This window comes from Medicago truncatula, chromosome 6, assembly GCF_003473485.1.
Source record: "Medicago truncatula cultivar Jemalong A17 chromosome 6, MtrunA17r5.0-ANR, whole genome shotgun sequence".
Lineage (NCBI taxonomy): Eukaryota > Viridiplantae > Streptophyta > Magnoliopsida > Fabales > Fabaceae > Medicago > Medicago truncatula.
The window spans coordinates 1,634,901-1,655,028 of record NC_053047.1 but is presented as its reverse complement, the minus strand read 5'-3'; the positions used below and the strand labels follow the sequence as shown (position 1 = coordinate 1,655,028).

General features: G+C 36.6%; 2 protein-coding genes across 2 annotated transcripts; one reads left to right on the top strand and one right to left on the bottom strand.

The window, feature by feature from the left end:
- The first annotated feature begins 514 nt into the window (after nucleotides 1–514).
- Nucleotides 515–14,703, top strand: LOC25495189 (methyl-CpG-binding domain-containing protein 9). Its single transcript, XM_013595371.3, has 10 exons — nucleotides 515–1,242; nucleotides 4,761–5,421; nucleotides 5,563–6,678; nucleotides 6,802–7,398; nucleotides 8,111–8,416; nucleotides 9,027–9,359; nucleotides 9,693–9,791; nucleotides 9,875–10,309; nucleotides 11,109–13,259; nucleotides 13,562–14,703. Exons 1-10 carry the CDS (start codon nucleotides 746–748, stop codon nucleotides 13,856–13,858), a joined length of 6,492 nt encoding a protein of 2,163 aa, XP_013450825.2. The 5' UTR covers nucleotides 515–745; the 3' UTR covers nucleotides 13,859–14,703.
- Nucleotides 14,704–15,397: 694 nt separating this feature from the next.
- On the bottom strand, nucleotides 15,398–18,661 carry LOC25495188 (homeobox-leucine zipper protein HAT5). The gene is given in 5 exon segments (XM_013595370.3): nucleotides 15,398–15,615; nucleotides 15,617–15,991; nucleotides 16,634–16,873; nucleotides 17,412–17,542; nucleotides 18,119–18,661. Coding segments are annotated over 5 exon segments (867 nt in total). The 5' UTR covers nucleotides 18,213–18,661; the 3' UTR covers nucleotides 15,398–15,588.
- Nucleotides 18,662–20,128: the final 1,467 nt, after the last annotated feature.

The following is a 20,128-nucleotide window of genomic DNA, read 5'->3' as shown; positions in this document are numbered from 1 at the left end:
TATACAAACCTCGCTTAATTTGCTGAAACTCAATAGAGTTTCAATCTCTATATCTTCAACATCAACACTACTAACAAAAAAACACGTCCGATGTCCAACACTACACATGCGATTAGGTCCAATTAATTTTTTCAAATTTCTACCGATCAGAATCGTGTTTGATGAAACTCGTTGGACCTTCAACCTCTTTATCATCAACACCAAAACTTTTAATGAAAAACGTATTTGATATCCAACACTAAATATGTGATTACATCCAATTAACTTATTTTTTCAAATTTTGATCGATTAGAGTCAACACCGTTTATGATGTCCACATCTAATATCTCTGTTTAGTTGGTAGATATCGTCTCTCTTCATGAACCCATGAAAGAGAGAGAATAGAAACTAAACGGAGAAAGAAGGTACAATTAGCTTATTTTTTTCAAATATTTTATCCGTCGATCGAATAAGTATTGTGTTTGATGTTCGATTTGTGTCGCTCACTAGATATGAGAAGATAGAAGAGAGAGAATAGAAACAGAAACATAGAAACACAGAAAGAGATTTACGAGTGTGAGTTTACTCTTCGATACGGTCCCATCCCTGTCTTTCCCTTTTCTGAAACTCACTCTCTCTCTAAAAAAACCTCTCTCTCTTTCTCTCACTTCGATCTCTTCCCACAAAATCTCACACCGATTCGTACAATTCGTACAATGCTTCAACCCTTAATCCCTAACTCATTCTTCGTAACTAACTCACTCCGATGATCATGGCGGAACTAACCGATTCCACCGCCGCCGGTAACAACCTTCCGCCGCCGCAACAACCTCCACAACAAATTGACACGCGTTCAATCCTCTGCATCGACCTTAACGAGATCCCTTCACCTTCTTCTTCCTTCGTTGAAACCCTACCTGACTTCACCGTCGACATCGTTCGTACTTATCACGAAAATCCCGCTCCTCCTCCCGGTGGTCCTGCGCCTCTTCCTGGCGGTGTCACTTCCTGTGCTGTTTGTTCTAAGTCCGGCGCCGGTGGTTTGGTGTGTGATGGATGTGAACGGAGTTTTCATTTGGCGTGTGCTGGAGTTCGCGGTGGAAGAATTGGAGCGGCGAGTATAGGAGAGTGGGTGTGTGGTGAGTGTTTAGCGGGGGGTGTGAAAAGTAAAAGATGGCCGTTAGGTGTGAAGAGTAAACAGTTGCTAGATATTAATGCTTCTCCGCCTAGTGATGTTGATGGAGAGGAGTTGCATGAATCGAGGTATGAAAAAAAAACTCATACACTTTAGTTTTTGATTAGTAGTTTTTGAATGTTGTTAAACCCTTTTGCATGTTTTTTGATTAAGGTTTGAATTTGGATATATGTAAGTAACGTAAGCTTGTTAGTAGAATAGAATTAAGAACTAGAAAACTATTAGAGAAACTACTAAGAAAAATTTAGAGATTAATGAGTTGGATAGAAATATAGTATATGATAGAACATTACGACGTCGTTTGATCCATGTAGTTGACCTACTTGGTGCGATAAGACTTGGTTGCTGTTGTTGTTGGGATGGAAGAATGTATGTGGATGTTTTAATGTGTAGTTGTTGTGTTCAGAAATATAGTATTTTTTTTTTTTTTGAATTTTTGAAGCTTAGAACATTTGATAGTAAGGAGAGTGGCTTAGATGGAGGGTAGTCAAATTTCTAGAGGCAGAGGAAGACCTAGAAAAACCATAAGAGAAACTGGTAAGAAGGATCTAGAGATTAATGAGTTGGATAAAGATATGATATATGAATATGATAGAACATTATGACGTCGTTTGATCTTTGTAACTTGCAAAGACCGACTCCACTTAGTGGGATAAGGCTTTGTTGTTGTTGAGATGGAGGAATGTCTGTGGATGTTTTAATGTGTTGTGTTTGTGTTTTTTATGTCCACTTTGGTTTGTTTTTTGGTTTTGAACTTTCAAAGTTTAGAAGATTTGTTTAGATTAGCTAGAAATAGTTTAGTTGTATTTTTGGGCGACGGGAACCCTAAATTGTATGATTATGGGAATGTGGGGCGTTTGGCTGGTAGAATATGTAAGTGTGATTTTACTTCAAAAATCACATTTTTTTTTTCTCTCTTATTGTTTATGGCCGCATGCATTCCCTTGTCAGTAGTCAACTTTGAGTAAGTTTTTTCCTTCAAAAAAGAAATTGGAGTAATTTTTGCAAGATAGATGGCTTTTATTTTTTGGATATAGATTATAGGAAAATGTTAGCGACTGGGTAGGGAAGGGGGAATTTGTAATCACATCCTTTCTTGATACTAGCTGCCTCCACATTTCAAATATCTGTTTCCATATAAGTTTTGATCCCATTTTGGGAAATATTTTCATTTAGATGCAACCTTTGTCAATAGAGTAAGAATTGCCGTTACAGAGTTCTATGCCACGTTCGGTCGGGTACATTTCAGTTTATAAAGGGTGTTCATCTTTAAAACCCTAGTTTTCTGACCCAAAAACCCTAAACTAACCCAATTCCTACCATCGCAACCCAAAAATTTAAGGGTGATTTTGGGTTTTCGAGCACTTTCAGAGACGCATCCCTGGAGTGGATGAACTGCCACGATAGCAGCCACAAGGCCCACAACATTGAACCATATCCAGACGTGGCATAGACCGCCATGATAAGGTAGTGAAAGGGGGAATTGGTTCCTAATGAAGAATCAAATCTGCCACTTTTGTAATCACACCCTTTCTTGAGTCTAGTTACCTCCACATTTTCAAATATCCGTTTCCATATAAGTTTTTATCCCGTTTTTAAGAAATATTTTCATTTAAATGCAACCCGTGTTGCAAATAATGTAAGATTGCGCCGTAATCACGGTGTTTTGCCGTTACAGAGGTCTATGCCATGCTGTGTTACGTTTCAATGTTGTGGGCTTCATGGCTTCTACCGTGGCATAAATTGTGGCAGGCCGTGTGCTCCTGGGATGCGTTTCTGAAAGTGCTTGAAAACCCAAAAATACCCTTAAATTTAAGGTAGGCCCGGCCCAAGAGGCAGGTCCAACAAGGCCTTTTCCCAGGGCCTCAAGTTTTCCCCCTAACAGTGCCCCTGCAATTTGGTTAGGCTACCAACAGTATATACCATGTGTTTTTTTATGAGAATTGCTACCATATCAGCGGCCCTTTGTTTTTACAATTTGTGCCAGAGAGATAAACAGAGAAAAATATACAAAAAGGCTTTGAAGAAAAACAAAGAAAATGATATTATTTTTTTATTTGACTGAGCACGAGCACAACAAATGAATTTAGATATATGGTTTTTAATATCGATGGTAAAAGAAGGTTAAACAATTATACTAATTTTAAATAAAAATATAATAATTTTACTTAAAATACTATTAATTTAAGGTTTTTGGGTCAGAAAACATTAAAAAAAGCCTCATTTAAGAATTCACATCAGGCCTCAGTATGTGTTGGGCCGGCCCTGAGTATAGGGCTTCAGAGGTAGGTATTGGGTTAGTTTAGGGTTTTTGGGTCAGAAAACTAGGGTTTCAAAGATAACACCCCTTATAAAGTGAGAACACTCTTAACTCAGTCTGTAAGCGCCTCTTGTCAATTGTACGCCGCAGCTATCAGATCTTCAAGCTTTCCGACGAATTTCCAGTAACTGTGATCTCTTGCAACCTTTGTCTCTGTTTTTTTGTTCCATCTCTGTTCAACAGGTTTTTTTTTTTTTGTTTTCTTGTTTTTCATCGTTCTTCGAAGCTTAAACCTGTTTGTTTGCTTGATTTTTGAGATATTTAATAGTATATTTGTTTAAGATCTATGACTTATTATTGTTCTTGATGAACATGTCATCAATTTTGAGCATCTTTTTCAATATTTGTGCATTTATACGTATGTAATCTGTATGAAAAGTTTCAGAGTTACAGCCATCGGCCCACTATGCACTACAGCACAATATCATTTTTAGGGTCCACCGCTATTTGGGATTAATGACCATGAATGCAATCAATCAAATTTTCTAACATTTTTTTCTTATTTTGAAAGCAGTAAACATCAAATCAAATGTGCGTGTAGATTTTGTTTTTGCCCTCTTTGGTGGAATGTTTGTAGGCTTATGCAGTACTAATGAATTTAGAGTGGATTTTGTATGTCATTGCATTCCTTTGAAATCAAAAGAAACTTTGTGTGAATAAGAATGAAAAATACAGTTTGGAGGACTTTTTCATGGAATTTCAAGGGTTTATTTTGATTACGGCAAATTAGTTCATATTTTCATCAGAAATGGAACTGCTATTGTCCATCTTGTATTAAGCAAGCTTAAGCATATATGTCATATTATTGATGTTCTTGATGTTTGACCTGTCATGTGCTAAGTTTAATTAAACACTGAAGTGCTTTGTGTAGCTTAGTTGCCATTGCCAACTTACGGTTTTTTGGTTTACTTCATATTATTATTGTTGGAAATTCCGCCTTAATCGCGGTCCGCCTCCAGTCGCCTAAATTGCGACCTTTGGTTAGCCTTCATTGCAGCCTCCAACACCTTCATTGTGTTTGCTTTGAGGGGGTGGAGTTAGTCCCACATTGGATAGATAGTACTCTTGAAAAGAGTTTATAAAGAGGAGGCACTCCTCACCTTACAAGCCGGTTTTGTAAGGATGAGTTAGGCCCCAAATTTCAACAATTATTATAAGATTCAAACCGGTTCCATCTGTCTCTTTTAATTTGCAGAAATAATAATTTAAGTTTGATGGTTCCGAGTTGTTATAAGTGGTTAAAGTTTACATTCATTTTTGTTTTAGAAAGCACGCTATGGGTGATCAATCTTTTGCTGCCAATCAATTTGGTGCTTCAGTGACATATTCAACCTTCAATAACGGGAGTGTGGTTGGCTTCCAAAGGGCATCTGGAGCTGTGACACGTCCTGTTAGAGTGGGTTTTGAGGATATATTGAATCACACCCAATCAATGGCTAGAAGCTTTGAGGAAGTACCATCTCAGACTCATGGCCCAAATGAGTTAATTTTGCAGGCTCTTAGAGATTTTATATCTGAAAGGCATGGTGTATTGGTGGAAGGTTGGCGAGTAGATCTTAGACCATCAATGGCCGGCTCTGACATGTATGCAGTTTACTGTGCACCTGATGGAAAGATATTCGATTCTGTGTATGAAGTAGCTAATTATCTGGGGCTACCGTCTGGCTACAATTCTATAGAATCTGAAGTAAGAAATGAAATGTCTCTTTCTTCTGGTGGGCCTCACCTATCCAGAAAAAGGAAGTCTTCTAGAACTCTGGCAGCCAATGGTTTTGCGGAAAAGCAGGGAACCTTTGTCAATAGTAATTATAAGGATTGTTCTTCTGATGGTTTAAGCATGGAACATGTGAATGCTCAGGGAACCGCCCTAAAAGCCACTGAGATTAGAAGAAAAGAGAATGGTCACTCCGACCCTCATCAGTTTGCTGTAAGTGAATCTAATTGATAGTCCTTTTGTTTTGTTACTTTTGTTTTCTCACACTAATTTATAATTTTCGGGAATTCTTCTTATAGTGAAAGTAAAATTACCTATTCATGCATGATTTTGAAGTTTTTTAATAAATTTCAGGACGAACTTCCTCTGCAGTTTAAGGACTTCTCTGTTCTTTCTTTGGGAAAAGTTGATGGGAGACCTTCATATTATGATGTTAACCTTATCTTTCCTGTGGGTTATAAATCTTGTTGGCATGATAAGATTACTGGCTCTCTTTTTACGTGCGAAGTTTTGGATGGGGGTGATTCTGGACCTATATTTAGGATTAAAAGGTGTTCATGTTCGGAATTTCCTATTCCAGATGGGTCAACCATCCTTTCAATGCACAATCGTTGTCAATTTGCGAGCGAAACCAATGAAGGTCAGAGAGAGACTAATGATAGTATGGATTTAGACGGTGATGAAAGTATCCAGATGATGCTTTTAGAACCTTGTGCACCAACAGAAGATGACATCTTGAGTTGTGTTGTCAGTTGCTCAAGTGAAGCATATGTATCAGAAGGATTAAGGCCAGTTGTTGGTTCCATTCAATATAATACTGGATACTCATTTTCTGATACTATGAATTTTTGTGATGAAATTGGTCAAATTTTGGTGGAAGAGCGGTCCCCATTCTCAGCATGGAGAGTTATTTCTCAAAAGTTGGTCAATGCTTGCAAGGATATCTGCAAGAAGAACGGAACTTTTAAATTCTATTGTAAACATGTTGAAAGTGAAATGGGCTTACATAGATGGGATTTAAGGAATAGCGAAAGTGATACCCACTTCACTTCGTTGGATAAATTTTGTGGTTCACCTGGATCTGTCAGCATTCCAGACACAATTTATGCAGACAGTGACGTGAAAGACCTGTATGAGCTCTTAGAGAAGTGGTTGGAGCAGGATAGATTTGGACTAGATGCTGAATTTGTCCAAGAAATTTTGGAACCGCTTCTTGGTGTGCAAGACTGTTTGCAGTATGAACGTCTTGGTAGTAGAAACAATAGCTCTTCATTGCCAACAGTGGAAAACGGTTACCTGGTGGTTGATTGTAAAGGTCAATCTAAATATCAGGATGAAGTAATTCAAGGTTTATATAGAAGGCCTAAGAAGGCAAGATTGACCGAGTACGTTAAGGAAAACCGATGTCCACCTCCTGGGAAACCACTATGCTCCAGAGCTCCTACTGAACTCATTGGTGACATTTTTCAGGTATATATGTACCTGTCTGCAGTGAAACACATTTTTATTTTACCCTTGTACATTCTTTGGCTTTATTTTTTTTGATTGCTAAGATGCATTGCCCTACATTTTTGTTTTGTTTCTGTTTTTCAGGTTTGGGATCTTTTAGAGAGATTCAATGAAATCCTAGACCTGAAAGAACCATTGTTCTTAGAAGAGCTCGAGAAGGAACTTATCAACCCATGGTTCAATGAGTTAGATTTCCCTGAGAAATCTGACAGGGGAATGGGTGGAAGTTCACGAGGGGGTGATGGTGATTGCCGATTAATATCTGAAGCCTGTCCATCAGGTTCCACAGGAGCTTCTTCCTATGTCAGATGCTTTGGTGCGTCTTTGACTAAAGCTCACAGTTCACTACTAAGAGTGCTAATAGGTGAACTGCAATCGAAAGTGGCTGCTCTGGTGGATCCAAATTCTGAACCTGGAGAGGCTCGGACAAGACGGGGAAGAAGGAAAGACATGGATAGTGCAGTTCCACGGACCAAGATCAATATGCTTCCGATTAATGAATTGACTTGGCCAGAACTAGCGCGTAGATATATCTTGGCTTTCTTGTCAATGGACGGTAACCTGGAGTCTGCGGAGATTACTGCCCGGGAAAGTGGTAAAGTATTTCGTTGCTTAAGAGGGGATGGTGGTTTGCTGTGTGGTTCCCTTCCTGGTGTGGTTGGGATGGAAGCTGATGCATTGGTAAGAGCATAACTTTTGTCTTAAGAAATGATGGACAAATTTAACTTTTGCCTAATATGATTAGATACTTCTTTTCTTCATAGTGCTAATTATGGGTCTTGATGTAAATTAATTTGCATTAAAACTCAATTCTAAAGTAAGAATTATTTTGGATCTAATACAAGAAACAGATTGTAAGCCGATCACTTTAATATGTACGGAGTAGTATGCGAAGTTTCTAAGCATACTAAAAGACTAAGACTGTCTTTTTACATTTTAGAAGTCATGCTTATAACTCAACTATAGTCTCGGAATATTCTTTGAATCATGCTAAACCTAAGTGCTTCTCATTAGACTTTATATTTCATTATGCATTCGCAAACATGATGTTCATAAATTGCTTGTCAAAATGTTGTACTGTCTGAGTTCCACTCTCACTTTTCCTGTTATGTTTTCAAGTTTTCCTTACAAGGAGTAGCACATGGGTTGGTATAGGCATTTTGACTAGTTTTAACTTTACTCACTTCAGGTTTGAACGGTATGGCCTGAGTGCATGTTTCATATTGCTACTCGATTTCTGGAAGTATCTTTCCTGTGTCATACACTTTCTTTAGATTTTATACTTTGCGTCTGTTTGGAACTTTTCTAGAAGTAATTAAACTGAAAGAAATGATAGAAGTAGCACTGAAGCTTTTTTTCCTTTTCTTTTTTGTATTTAAAACTTTGCTTTCAGTTGCTTGCGGAGGCTACGAAGAAGATTTTTGGTTCTTTGAGCAGAGAAAAAGATGTACTCATCCTAGAAGAAGAGGAGTCTGATGCAAATGGTTCTTCTGAAGCTCAATTGGCGAATGATGGTAATATTCCTGAATGGGCACAAGTGCTGGAACCTGTCAGAAAACTACCAACAAATGTGGGAACCCGAATCAGAAGGTGTGTTCATGCAGCTCTAGAAAAGAATCCGCCTGATTGGGCAAGGGAAATACTGGAGCACTCGGTTAGCAAGACAGTGTACAAGGGCAATGCATCTGGACCAACAAAGGTGCTCTTCAGTGGCATTTCTCCTTTATTTTATTCTATTTATTTATTTACTCTGCGGGTGCATGTACATTGAAACGGCCCAAGACTAGTGTAGAACTACTATTTTTGTTGCTCTGGTTACGCTGATGCCATAGTTTCACCATGTATTTTGCATTATATATTATCATAATTGTTTGTTGCCTTCTAGTGTATTATCTTATATGTCATAAATGCAAGTGATCTTGTAATTTATAGTAATCACTCCACATGCATAACAGAAAACCCTGCTAAGGTATTTTGCATTACTCCCTTTTGTTGTCACCTGTTACATTATCAAGGCATCCTGACACACACACAGTATAATGAGTGTTAGAGAAATCTTAACCATATAGATGGTCAACACACACACACACGCACATATTCTTCCTCATTCATTACAGAAACTCAGTTTCTTACTTAAAACTGTTCAGATCATCAATTGTATAATGACAACTAAAAGCATCATGTTATTCTGTATTTACAATGTGATAGATCATGTGGTTAATACAAACTATTCTTAATTTTGCTCTGTTTTTTATTTTTTTTAATGAAGCACAATCCTGAGTTTGGATATCCTTGTTGTTTATAAACAGAAAGCAGTTGTTGCATTATTGGATGATGTAACTGGTGGAGTGCAGCAGAATCCCAACAAGGGAAGGAAAAAGAAATTTTTTATATCTATTTCTGACATTATTATGAAACAATGCCGCATTGTATTACGTCGCGCAGCTGCTTTAGATGATTCGAAAGTTTTTTGCAATTTGCTGGGAAGAAAATTAACAAATTCTTCTGACAATGATGATGAGGGGCTTCTTGGAACTCCAGCTATGGTGGCCCGCCCTCTTGACTTCCGGACTATTGATCTAAGATTGGCTTCTGGAGCTTATGGTGGATCACATGAAGCTTTTCTCGAGGACGTACGTGAGGTATGTGTTCTATCAAACTTAGATTGCTTAAACAAGCAGTCTGCTAATTTTTTTTTCTTTAGAATACTCTTTCCTCTTAGCCCCAAATTTCTCTGGTATTATAGTATGGTTTCTCTCTTTTGTAAAGGCTATGTATATAGTGTTTTTTTATGTTTGCTTGTGTCCCATTTGAGTAATTGATCACGGGGAACTATTATTTATTTCCGTGTGTTTTCCTTAAAAATTAGGATACTGGTCTCTAACATGTTTTCTGCTAGATGCAAGTCACTCCTACAATATGTATCAATCTTTTCAATACATGGAGTGCACTAAATTGTACATTTGATGTTGCAGCTGTGGAGCAATGTTCGTGTTGCTTTTGGGGATCAACCTGATTTAGTTGAACTGTCAGAAAAATTATCCCAGAATTTTGAAAGTTTATACAATGAGGAGGTTGGTACTTTGATGGTGCACGCATAATCAGTATTGTGCTTTCAGTTATTTATTGAATATTTAAATTTCTTCCTTGGGTACAGGTTGTCACCTACGTGCAAAAGTTTACAGACTATGCTGAAGTGGGATGCATAAATGCTGAAATGAAAAAAGAAGTTCAGGCTTTTATTGCTTCATCAAATGAGATTCCGAAAGCCCCTTGGGATGAGGGAGTCTGTAAAATTTGTGGCATTGATAGGGATGATGACAGTGTTTTACTGTGTGATACTTGTGACGCTGAGTATCATAAATATTGCTTGAACCCTCCTCTTGCAAGGATCCCTGAAGGAAACTGGTACTGTCCATCTTGTATTGGTGGTAAACATGCAACTCAAGATCTCACAGAACGAGCACAGCTTACTGGAAAACGTAGAAGTAAAAAATTCCAGGGACAAGTTAATTGTCTTTACTTGGATGCGTTGACTCATTTATCATCTGTAATTGAAGAAAAAGAATATTGGGAGTACAGTGTGGGAGAGGTTTGTTGATATACACCTATTTATGTTTCCGTATACTTTCACCCATCCAATGCATATAAATCTTTGGAATATAATGGCAGTATGGTCTTCTATTTTGCACTGGATCTTTGTTATGTTTCCTACTTAAGTGCCACATCAATTTTTTGGTAATGGCAATATGGTATATGCTTCCCATTCATTATCATCTAAATGAATCTTAACATGATTCTTTTTTTATTAATGATATATTGTCCCTTGACTCTTATAATGGCTGATTTTCATTTCCTGATTTCCTTAGGCACAGAACATCCTTTTTATCTATTAATGGTTTTCCATCATCAAAGTATTGCAAAAACTCATCTCTTAGTCAGGCACACCTGGCCCCACTTGTTTATTGTATTTTAAACCAATATTTAGATATTTATGCAACGTGACCCCATTTATATGGTATTATTGTCTCCATTTAATCCATTCATTACTCTAAAACAAACTATAAAACTAAGAAGAATGATAACGAGTGTCCTAATAGCATTAATTAAGAGACCAAAAGAATTAACTTTGTATAAAAAAAGTGTTGTAATTATTAGATTGATAAAAATAACTTGTATTTATTATGATGTGACTTTGACCCCACTTATTAAAATGTCTGGATCTGTCCTTGTTCTTAGTTGAGCTATTATAAACATTGTTATGATGCTTGATTTGACTTCTATTATCAAGTTCAAAATGCTCTGTTGTATGCAACTTGATTAATGACGGCATATTGCTAAAACTGCATCTTTGTGTTTGTATTTGCTTATTTTTTTTTTAATGGTTGCAGAGAACGCTCCTTCTCAAGTTTTTATGTGATGAGTTGCTCAATTCTTCCCTGATACGACAGCAGCTTGAGCAATGTTCAGAGTTGTCTGCTGAATTAAATCAGAAGTTGCGTGGACTTTCTGTAGAGTGGAAAAACCTGAAAATTAAGGAAGACGTTTTATCCACAAAAGCTGCCAAATTTGGTACATTGTCACAATGTACCACTGGGGAAGTTGGTCTTAAGGAAGGGTTCACATCTTTGTTCTCAAATACTAGTAAATGTCTGGTTAAGCCACATGCTACAACCACCAATCCTAGTGGTCTTGGGGTATTTGATGACAGTCTACCTTCAGAAGAGATTCCCAAAGAGAAGTGTAGGTTCAATAGTGTTGATAAAAGCATATCTGTGACACATTCAAATTCTGATAGCCAAAATATGAATTCCATAGGACAGCTTAAGACTGTTCCTGTGGCTGTGGAGTTTCAATGTACAGATAAATCCCCCAAGTCTTTTCCATTCTCAAATCATATGCCTCAAGAAATAAATGGTTACAGTGAAGGACAATGTGTGCCTGTTGAAGTTTCCCAAAATGCTGTCAATGAGTCGGAACCATACCACCTTGAGCTCAATGCCGTCAAGCGTAATATCTCACTACTGCATGAATCTATAAATAGCGTAGGATCACAGCTTCTGAAGCTCCCTGTTCGTCGGGAACTTTTGGGTATTGATTCCATCGGCAGACTGTACTGGGCTTTGGCTACACTTAGAGGACGATCACGTATAGTTGTTGATGCAAGCGCTGTTGTTCAGCATGGAAGAGGATTGTCAGTTAGCAAAGATTCTGGAGAGAAGCTTTCTGCTCTGCAGCATTGTAAATTATCTGAGAAGGATAACTATAAGATGTTAGGGCTGATGAAGGACTGCTCTCCTTTGATGTCCCAACCACTTAATGCGTTAGCCAATAGTTCACCGTGGATTGTTTATGAAACTGATTCAGAAATCGAGGAGCTATTGGGTTGGTTAGATGATTATGACCCTAAAGAAAAAGAACTGAGAGATTCCATTATGCTGGGGCCAAAATATAGATCTCAAGAGTTTATTAATGCACACACTGAAGGTCAGGTTGAGGACCAAGGACCTGTTTATTTGCCAAGAAATACAGCACCTAACTCTCTTGTTACGAAGGCCACTTCTTTGCTGGAAAAGAATTACGGCCCCTTCTTTGATTTGGATACTGCTGAGGGTTTGAAGAATCAAAATAAAAAGGCCAGAACAACTAATGATGAAAAGTTGTATAGGTGTGAGTGCCTAGAACCTATATGGCCTTCTAGGAAACATTGCTTGTATTGCCACAAAACCTTTTTGAGCGATGTGGAGTTTGAGGGACACAATGGTGGAAAATGTAAAGCAGGACTTATGGCGTTGGGGAGGAATAAGGATAAAAATGGGTCTTCTAAAGGAAGAAAGAACTTGAAATGTGATACCTCACATGAAAAATCCAGAGCTGACACAGAAACAGATGGAACCTCAATCAATGGATGTTCTTCTCTAAATTCGAGATTGACTAAATTTTCAAATGAAAACCCCTCTTGCCCATTTAACTTTGAAGATACATGCGCAAAGTTTGTGACAAATGATTCCAACAAGGAACTTGTCAGAGAAATTGGTCTTATTGGTTCAGATGGTGCCCCATCCTTTGTGCCTTCCGTATCTCCTTTTGTTAGTGATTATACACAAGCCTTAACCATAAAGGATGTTGGCGTTGTTGGTGGTGCATCAAAAGCTTCAGAAAGCCAGGTTTCTCAGGAAAACACTGACGGAGCTGGCACATGCCATGACCATAAATCAGGCAAATCTACAGAAAGTTTAGCTGCAAATAGAAGCAACAAAGCAGGAAATTCCAACAAATCATCTTTGGGAGAACAAAGAGATGGGAAGCTATCTATTTGTAGTCCTGCTTCAGATAAGGGAGTTGATGGTTGCTGTGTGGTTCCTTTGTCCTCCTTGAGACCATTAGTTGGAAAAATTTCTCATATTTTGAAGCAACTAAAGATTAATCTACTTGATATGGATGCTGCACTTCCGAAAGTTGCTCTAAGACCATCAAAGGCACAGTTGGACAGAAGACAGGCCTGGCGTGCATTTGTTAAATCTGCAATGACTATATATGAGGTTTGTCTTTTTTCTTTCACTCTTGCATGTATATTTCTCCATTAAGGGCATTCAGCCATTTCGATGTCACATCACATTCCTTAGAGTTTCAGCAATGCAACTCAGCTTGCTGAGTTACTTTGTTAATTAATTCCAGGTTGCACATTTACTCCAATATCAATGAGAAGTACATGTTTTATGTTTACATGTAATTGCACAATTCCCATGCTATGTTTCTAAAGTTCTAACTCAAGTAGATTGCAGAATAATACAGATTAACCTAATCTTGAGTATGTTGATTGACTTTCCTTCCGATTTCTCAGATGATCCAGGCAATAATTACACTGGAGGATATGATTAAGACGGAGTTCTTAAAGAATGACTGGTGGTACTGGTCATCATTCTCAGCTGCTGCCAAATCTTCTACTTTGCCTTCTCTTGCTCTTCGCATATACTCCCTTGATTCAGCCATTATGTATGAGAAAATGCCTAATTCAAGTTTAGCTGAGAGCTCTGATCCTCCTGCCGTAGCGGAACCGAAGCCAGTGATCACGGTGGATGCAGATAAATCCAAAGGAAGCCGGAAGTCAAACAGGAAAAGGAAGGAATTGGATGGTTAATCTCATACTGTATTGTCTGAGAAAATCAGAAAGCTGGTCCACTTTTTGTGGTCTGGTATGATCATCCAACGATCACGAGTTTGGACGAAAAAGGTCACGGGTCCAACCTCAGGTTATTAAAGGGGGCAGCCTCAGCTGCTGGTGTCACTTGTGCGCTTGTTGTACATATAGGTAAAGCTGACATGCTAACTTGAATGCTCGTTTTTGGCTAAGTAGAATTTGTAGGATTATCTGCTATCAGTGAGGGCACCGGCATGAAGGAATTATGAGGATGCGCCCAATTTTGAAATGATTTTTACTGCAGCTGTCCAATTGGTTGCTCCATAGGTAGAAGGGGTATTATGTTTTTGATTTTTCTAGCAGAGTCTGATCCATATATGTATACAAATGGAATTAATGTAAAGAAGGAATAGAAGAAAAAAAGTAAAAAAAGAAAAGATGGAAGTCGGACCAGTGTTATGTTGAGCAGTTGTAGGCAATATTTCATTCTTTTAACATTTTCTCTTTCACCCCGACAAAAGTCCTGCACACGCATGACCTTGATTTTGTCTTGGGCATCGCTGATGTGTTAGAATGCAGGGGAATTTTTAGAGTCAATGCATTTTAACATCTGCTTTATTGGACTTGCCTAGCTCGTGACGAGTTCTGTTTGATTCTTTATGTGCATATGTTTCTCTAATTCTTCTCTCTTCTTGGTTGTGGGGATCTTAATGAGGATATAATTTCTCTAACTCTTGAGGGAGTCTTGCTGACTGTGACAAGGTCTGCTATGTTGATCCTAATGTAATTTTTGATCTGTGGCAATAAGTATAAGTATTATTGTACATGTCACAGTAACTGGTTAAGAGGTCCCTGCGTCTGTTGTGCATTTTTAACAGCTTTTTTTTTTGTTAATCTATCGAAGTGCTGAATGTAGATTAGGCAAACCTGTTATCATTTGTGGGGTGTAGGTTGAATGGTTTATATAAGATTTCACATTTGGTATCATTAGAAATGCTTTGGGAGTTCTATCTGTTAAGCTGCATAAAAATCTGGCATGATATGAACTTGTGCTCTTCAACTAAGATATCACATACGTAAAAAAATGACATGTGATTATGTTGTGTTTGTTTACTATAAAAATGTTAAAAAAAAATGTTGTGATAGAGTTTATTTTCTGTTGAAATCTTCAGTGATATTTTCCAAAAGATTTTTTAATCATAGTTGAAGCTAATACATACAATTTTCGATCGATCCATCCACTGCAAAAACTTTATACGCTAAAGCAGTTTACACTTTTTAACCGAGGCAAATATGTTTCAAGTTTTTAACTCTTGTGCACTCCCATTTCATACAGCATGAAATCACAGAAAAATGTCCCTTTAATAGTTTCAATGTTTTTTTTTTTTATAGCAAAGGTCGTGCATGTGTTTGGTTGATTTTGTTTGCTTTGCATTAAAGGAAATGTCTGTAAACGATGGTATGGTAAATATAAAGTAAAAAAAAAATTACTTGAAATGAAAAGTAAAATCAGAGGGAGAACTTAGTATACACTTGATCATACACTTAACTATGATTATCTTCAATAGTTTATTATAAATTTGTAAGTACAACAAAGGACGCCATTGCCCAAATTACTGGACTTTTTATTTTACTAAGCTTGGCTTAGAGACATTTCAACACCTAGCCGCCCAAAGCACCCAAATTACATGATGCATTTAATTATACAATGTTCTTGCTTTTGCTTTTTCTTAATTATGCAACATAATACATATTACCCCACCAATTCAGTGCCTCTCCCTCTTCATGGTTATGTTGCTCAGTTTCAGATGCAACAAACACATCAAAGTAGTTCCTCCCATCATCACTCCCATCATCTTCCTCTGATTGAACTCTTTCAATAGGAGCCACACATCCAGCATAGTTGTCAGCTGGAAAGTACGAATCGACACTGTCAACAATGACACCAACGACACGGGGGCTACTCTCGTCCACCACTGCACTTCCAACGCTTCCAGAACTCATGTGGTCATCCACCTTGATGCTGAAAATCTGAGCTATGTCCACTGGAAGTGGATCAGCTTTCTTTTCTGACAAAGGTTCTTCAAGCATATCTTTAGCTTGCACTTGAAGCTTCTCATTTAAGGATACCACCTGTGAAATAGTCAACATGTTGTTAAGATAATCAATACTTCAATTTCCACTTGTTAACTATTTTATGGTCCACCTCTTTTAAAAAACTCATTAGTCTTTATCACAAAATGAGGTTTTAAGCATATTTTTAGAACTCTAGAAAAGTATATTCGCATAGTTACTTTGAAAAGGCTTTTTCTTCACACCAGGTGGGGTTCAGAACAGATGCTACTCTTTGTTAGTATGTGATTAATATAGTGTAGAATCTTATGGGTAGGACCTCCTTTGATAGCTCCCAATCACCTTCTTTGGTAAGTGGAAATTTGCTTCTTATGATGGAGTTCTGATTGTAAAGCCACTAATTCTATCTTATATAGAAACTCAAACCCATAACTTTTGACAGACAAATTATATTCTATTCATTACCTTTTTAATGCATAACTCTAATCATTTCAGACTTCACCAAATACTCAATTTGCATATATAGCATAACCAAATCTAACTAATAATAGTAATACTAATAGTACTTAATTTATATACAGTTATACAAATTTTTTACACTGTCCATCAATCATAATCGTCAAACGATTAAAACATTTGATTTTAATCATAACTACTATAAATGCACATATTTGATTATACAGTACATATGTAGTTAAATACCTCAGATTTGAGTTTCTCATTCTCCTTATTAATGGAATCATATGTTGAAAGTAGGGAATCATAGGAAGACTTAAGAACATCATAATCTCTTTCAAGTTGTTTTGTCTTCCATCTAGCCCTACGGTTCTGAAACCATACAGCCACCTGCCTAGGTTGCAATCCTAGTTTCTTGGCCAACTGGGTTTTCCTCTCTGGCTCAAGTTTGTTCTCTTCCTCAAAGCTCTTCTCCAACATATGGACCTATTCATCAAACCACAAAGTTAATCACAAAAACTAATATCACATAACATCTCTCTTATCGGTCTAGTTGATCTACGGGCTCAATTCCTCTCCGGGGACTACAAATTTTCAGCAGAAGAGAAATATACTCGTTGAATATAATACTTGTATAAATATTACTATTATATTCAACAAGTCTCACTCTCTCCTACTGGAAATTTTCGGTCATCGGAGAGGATATGAGTTCTCCACCTAGACTTCTCCTTAACCAATCACTAAAACTAATAAACAAGTACATGTAGTTTTGATATACAAACACTAATAAATGGTTTCAAAATCAATCAACTGATGACTACAAAAACAAATTTCTATTGAAAGTCAACCCTCATTTTTCACACATATTGCATTAATTAAAAGCTAAACTCATATCATATTAGAAGTGAGACTAATTGCTGATGATAAAGATTGAAAAAGTTTAATATACTTCTGTCATAGTTAGAACATCATCATAGTGAAAAACATATCCAAATTCATTCATCAAAGAAAGCAAGCAACCAACCTGCTCGGAAGTGAGGCGGCGCTTCTTCTCCGGTGACTGCTCCTCGTAGTACTCCTCATCATACAGTTCATCAGGTGAGCTAAAGAAAGGTCTCCTCTTTGAGCCTTCCTCCATGCTCATCATTGACCTTCCTGCTTTCATTCAGAAAAATTCAAAAAATTAAAAACCTCATCAATTTACACTCTTTTCTACATCAAACACCTCAAACAACATCTATATCACAAATCATAATACTTGCAACACAAAATCATAAACAAAAATTAAAATAAAAACAAAAAGAAAAAGAAATATTCTAATTCATTTTCTCACAGCCTAATTTTGTGATGCACAACCAAGTTGCTTTCTTTAACAAAAACTCAAATCAAATCATATCTTTTTTTTTTTTTGTTTGCCCAAATTTGATACAAAATCAAGTTGCTTCTTTTACCAAAAACCCAAATCAAATCAAATCATGTCTTTTCGTAACCAAAAAAAGAAAATATCCCGCCATCTGTCCATAAGACCTAACTCAACTCATAAAATCAATATTGTTATACTAAACACCTTCACTTGGGTCCAAACCTGAACTTCTCAGTTGTGTGTGAGTTTCAGGTGTCCCACCATCCAAACAAATACCATTTTTAACAAAACAAGACAACAACACCAACAATTTACAATCCAAAAAAACAAAATGGTACCATAAAAACTCAACAGATTAAGAAAAATACCTCGAAAACCAAGATCAGCATTTCCAAGAAACAGCATGTTCATGTTATTCCCACGACAAGCAGAAGAATCAAAGTAAAGACGACCAGACTCCATTTTTTCAACTTCAAACTTCAAAACTTCACGTTAAAGGTTGTGCTAAATTTGTTCTCTTAATACTATTAATCTTTCAGAATCAGAAACAAAAAATGATATATATATATATTTTTTCTTTCAAATTCCAAACTTGGTATTTTTTTTTATAGAAATATTTCTATGATGGTTTGTGGATTAAAAGATCATTAACTTATGACGGAAGAAACTTGTTGTCCAAAGCAACCTTGCTGGAGTTTCTAACGGACATATGCAAGATCCCATCATGCACTGTAAGATAAAAACCACCGATTCCGGTGGTCTTTGAAGGGATTCAGTTTTGAACTGAAGGGTTTACCGGAGGAAGGAGAACGCTGGTGGCCGGAGATGGAGTTTTCCGGCGAGGTTTTGTGATGAGTGTGTGTGTGTGTGTGAGAGAGTCTGCAACTGGGTGTTTTCTGTTGCTAAAGAAGTTTTTTGTGCAAATGACTGTGGGTTTTATAGTACTTGCTTCAATATGAAATGACTTAGTTGTCCCTTATTGCCTTGACTTTTTGTTTGATCAATAAGTCAGTATTGCATGGGGTATGCTTGCTGGTGTAGATTTGAATCTTCAGAGTGTGGTTTTTTCAATATATCATGTTCTAAATGGACGGTAAGTTCTCTTTAAGTTTTAATGTTGCTGCATGTGTAAGGTTAAATATGATGATTAAACTAAAACATATCTATGTCATCTCATCTAAACGCTCTTGAGTTCCATACATAGTTTTGCTCTTACTTTGATTGAGTCACTTATTAAATATGATTGGTCATCGAATTAGTCGGTCCTTATATAAAAAATAAATAAATCAATAGTAATCAATTAAATGGATCAAGATTGCTTGCACTAGCATATTCATGCAATTTGATGCAGCAGGCGATCTTGATGGTTGGTTTGAGATTGAATGAATCAAATAATACATCGATAAATTAAATTATAACAATCTCAATCGTCAATTCAAGATCGAACGGTTACCAACACAAATCCACAAGTTTTTAAAGTTTTGCATCTAAATTGTTAATCAAAGATCCGACTCATATTATATAGTCAACATGAAATACAAATGGTCTATTTTTTTTTTAAGAGTTCCTCTTTGAGAATCATGTACTCCCTCCGTCCCTAATTATAAGATCCTTTTGAAATTTTTTTTGTCCCTTTTTATAAGACCCTTTTGCTATTTCCAACTACATTAATTATTTCTTTACATACATGCCCCTATTAATTATACATCTTTTTCTTCAATCAACAATAAATAACATATTGAAAACATAAATCATCTCTCTCTTAAAGGATAAAATTGTAAAAACAATACTAATTACAAACATATTTAATACAAATATCCACTATCTTAATTCCCGTTATTTTTTTCAAAAGGGCCCTATAATTAGGGACGGAGGGAGTATCTATATGCAATGGACAATCTCGACTATTAATTTGAGATGGAACAATTTAGATAACATCTACAATCGATCTAAATTAGACGATCGAGATTGAAAATTGTGTGACTCGTATTTTTTTAAGAAAATTGTGTATGACACAATTAATGTAGGAAATTTCTCTAAATTTTCCTACCATCTCTCTATTTCATCTATATATTTTCTCTGTACATTCTTTTGTTTCTTATGGCCGCAAATGCACCATAATTGTAGGTGATCCAATTTGTTTACCTTGTCTGTTTGAAAAATGTTGTGGCATCACTTTCAGTGCACTGTCACCGGAAGTCTCAATATTTAAACATTGACACTAAAAAATTTGAAATCTAAACAAATGTTTAATTTATCGTGTGTTTGGTGAATTGTTGTAGGAAATGGATGCATTCACATTGTTTATTTAAGATCTATTTGACAAGAAGAATAAGCTAGTTTATATGTGATACCTTATAGTTTATAGGTTCATATAA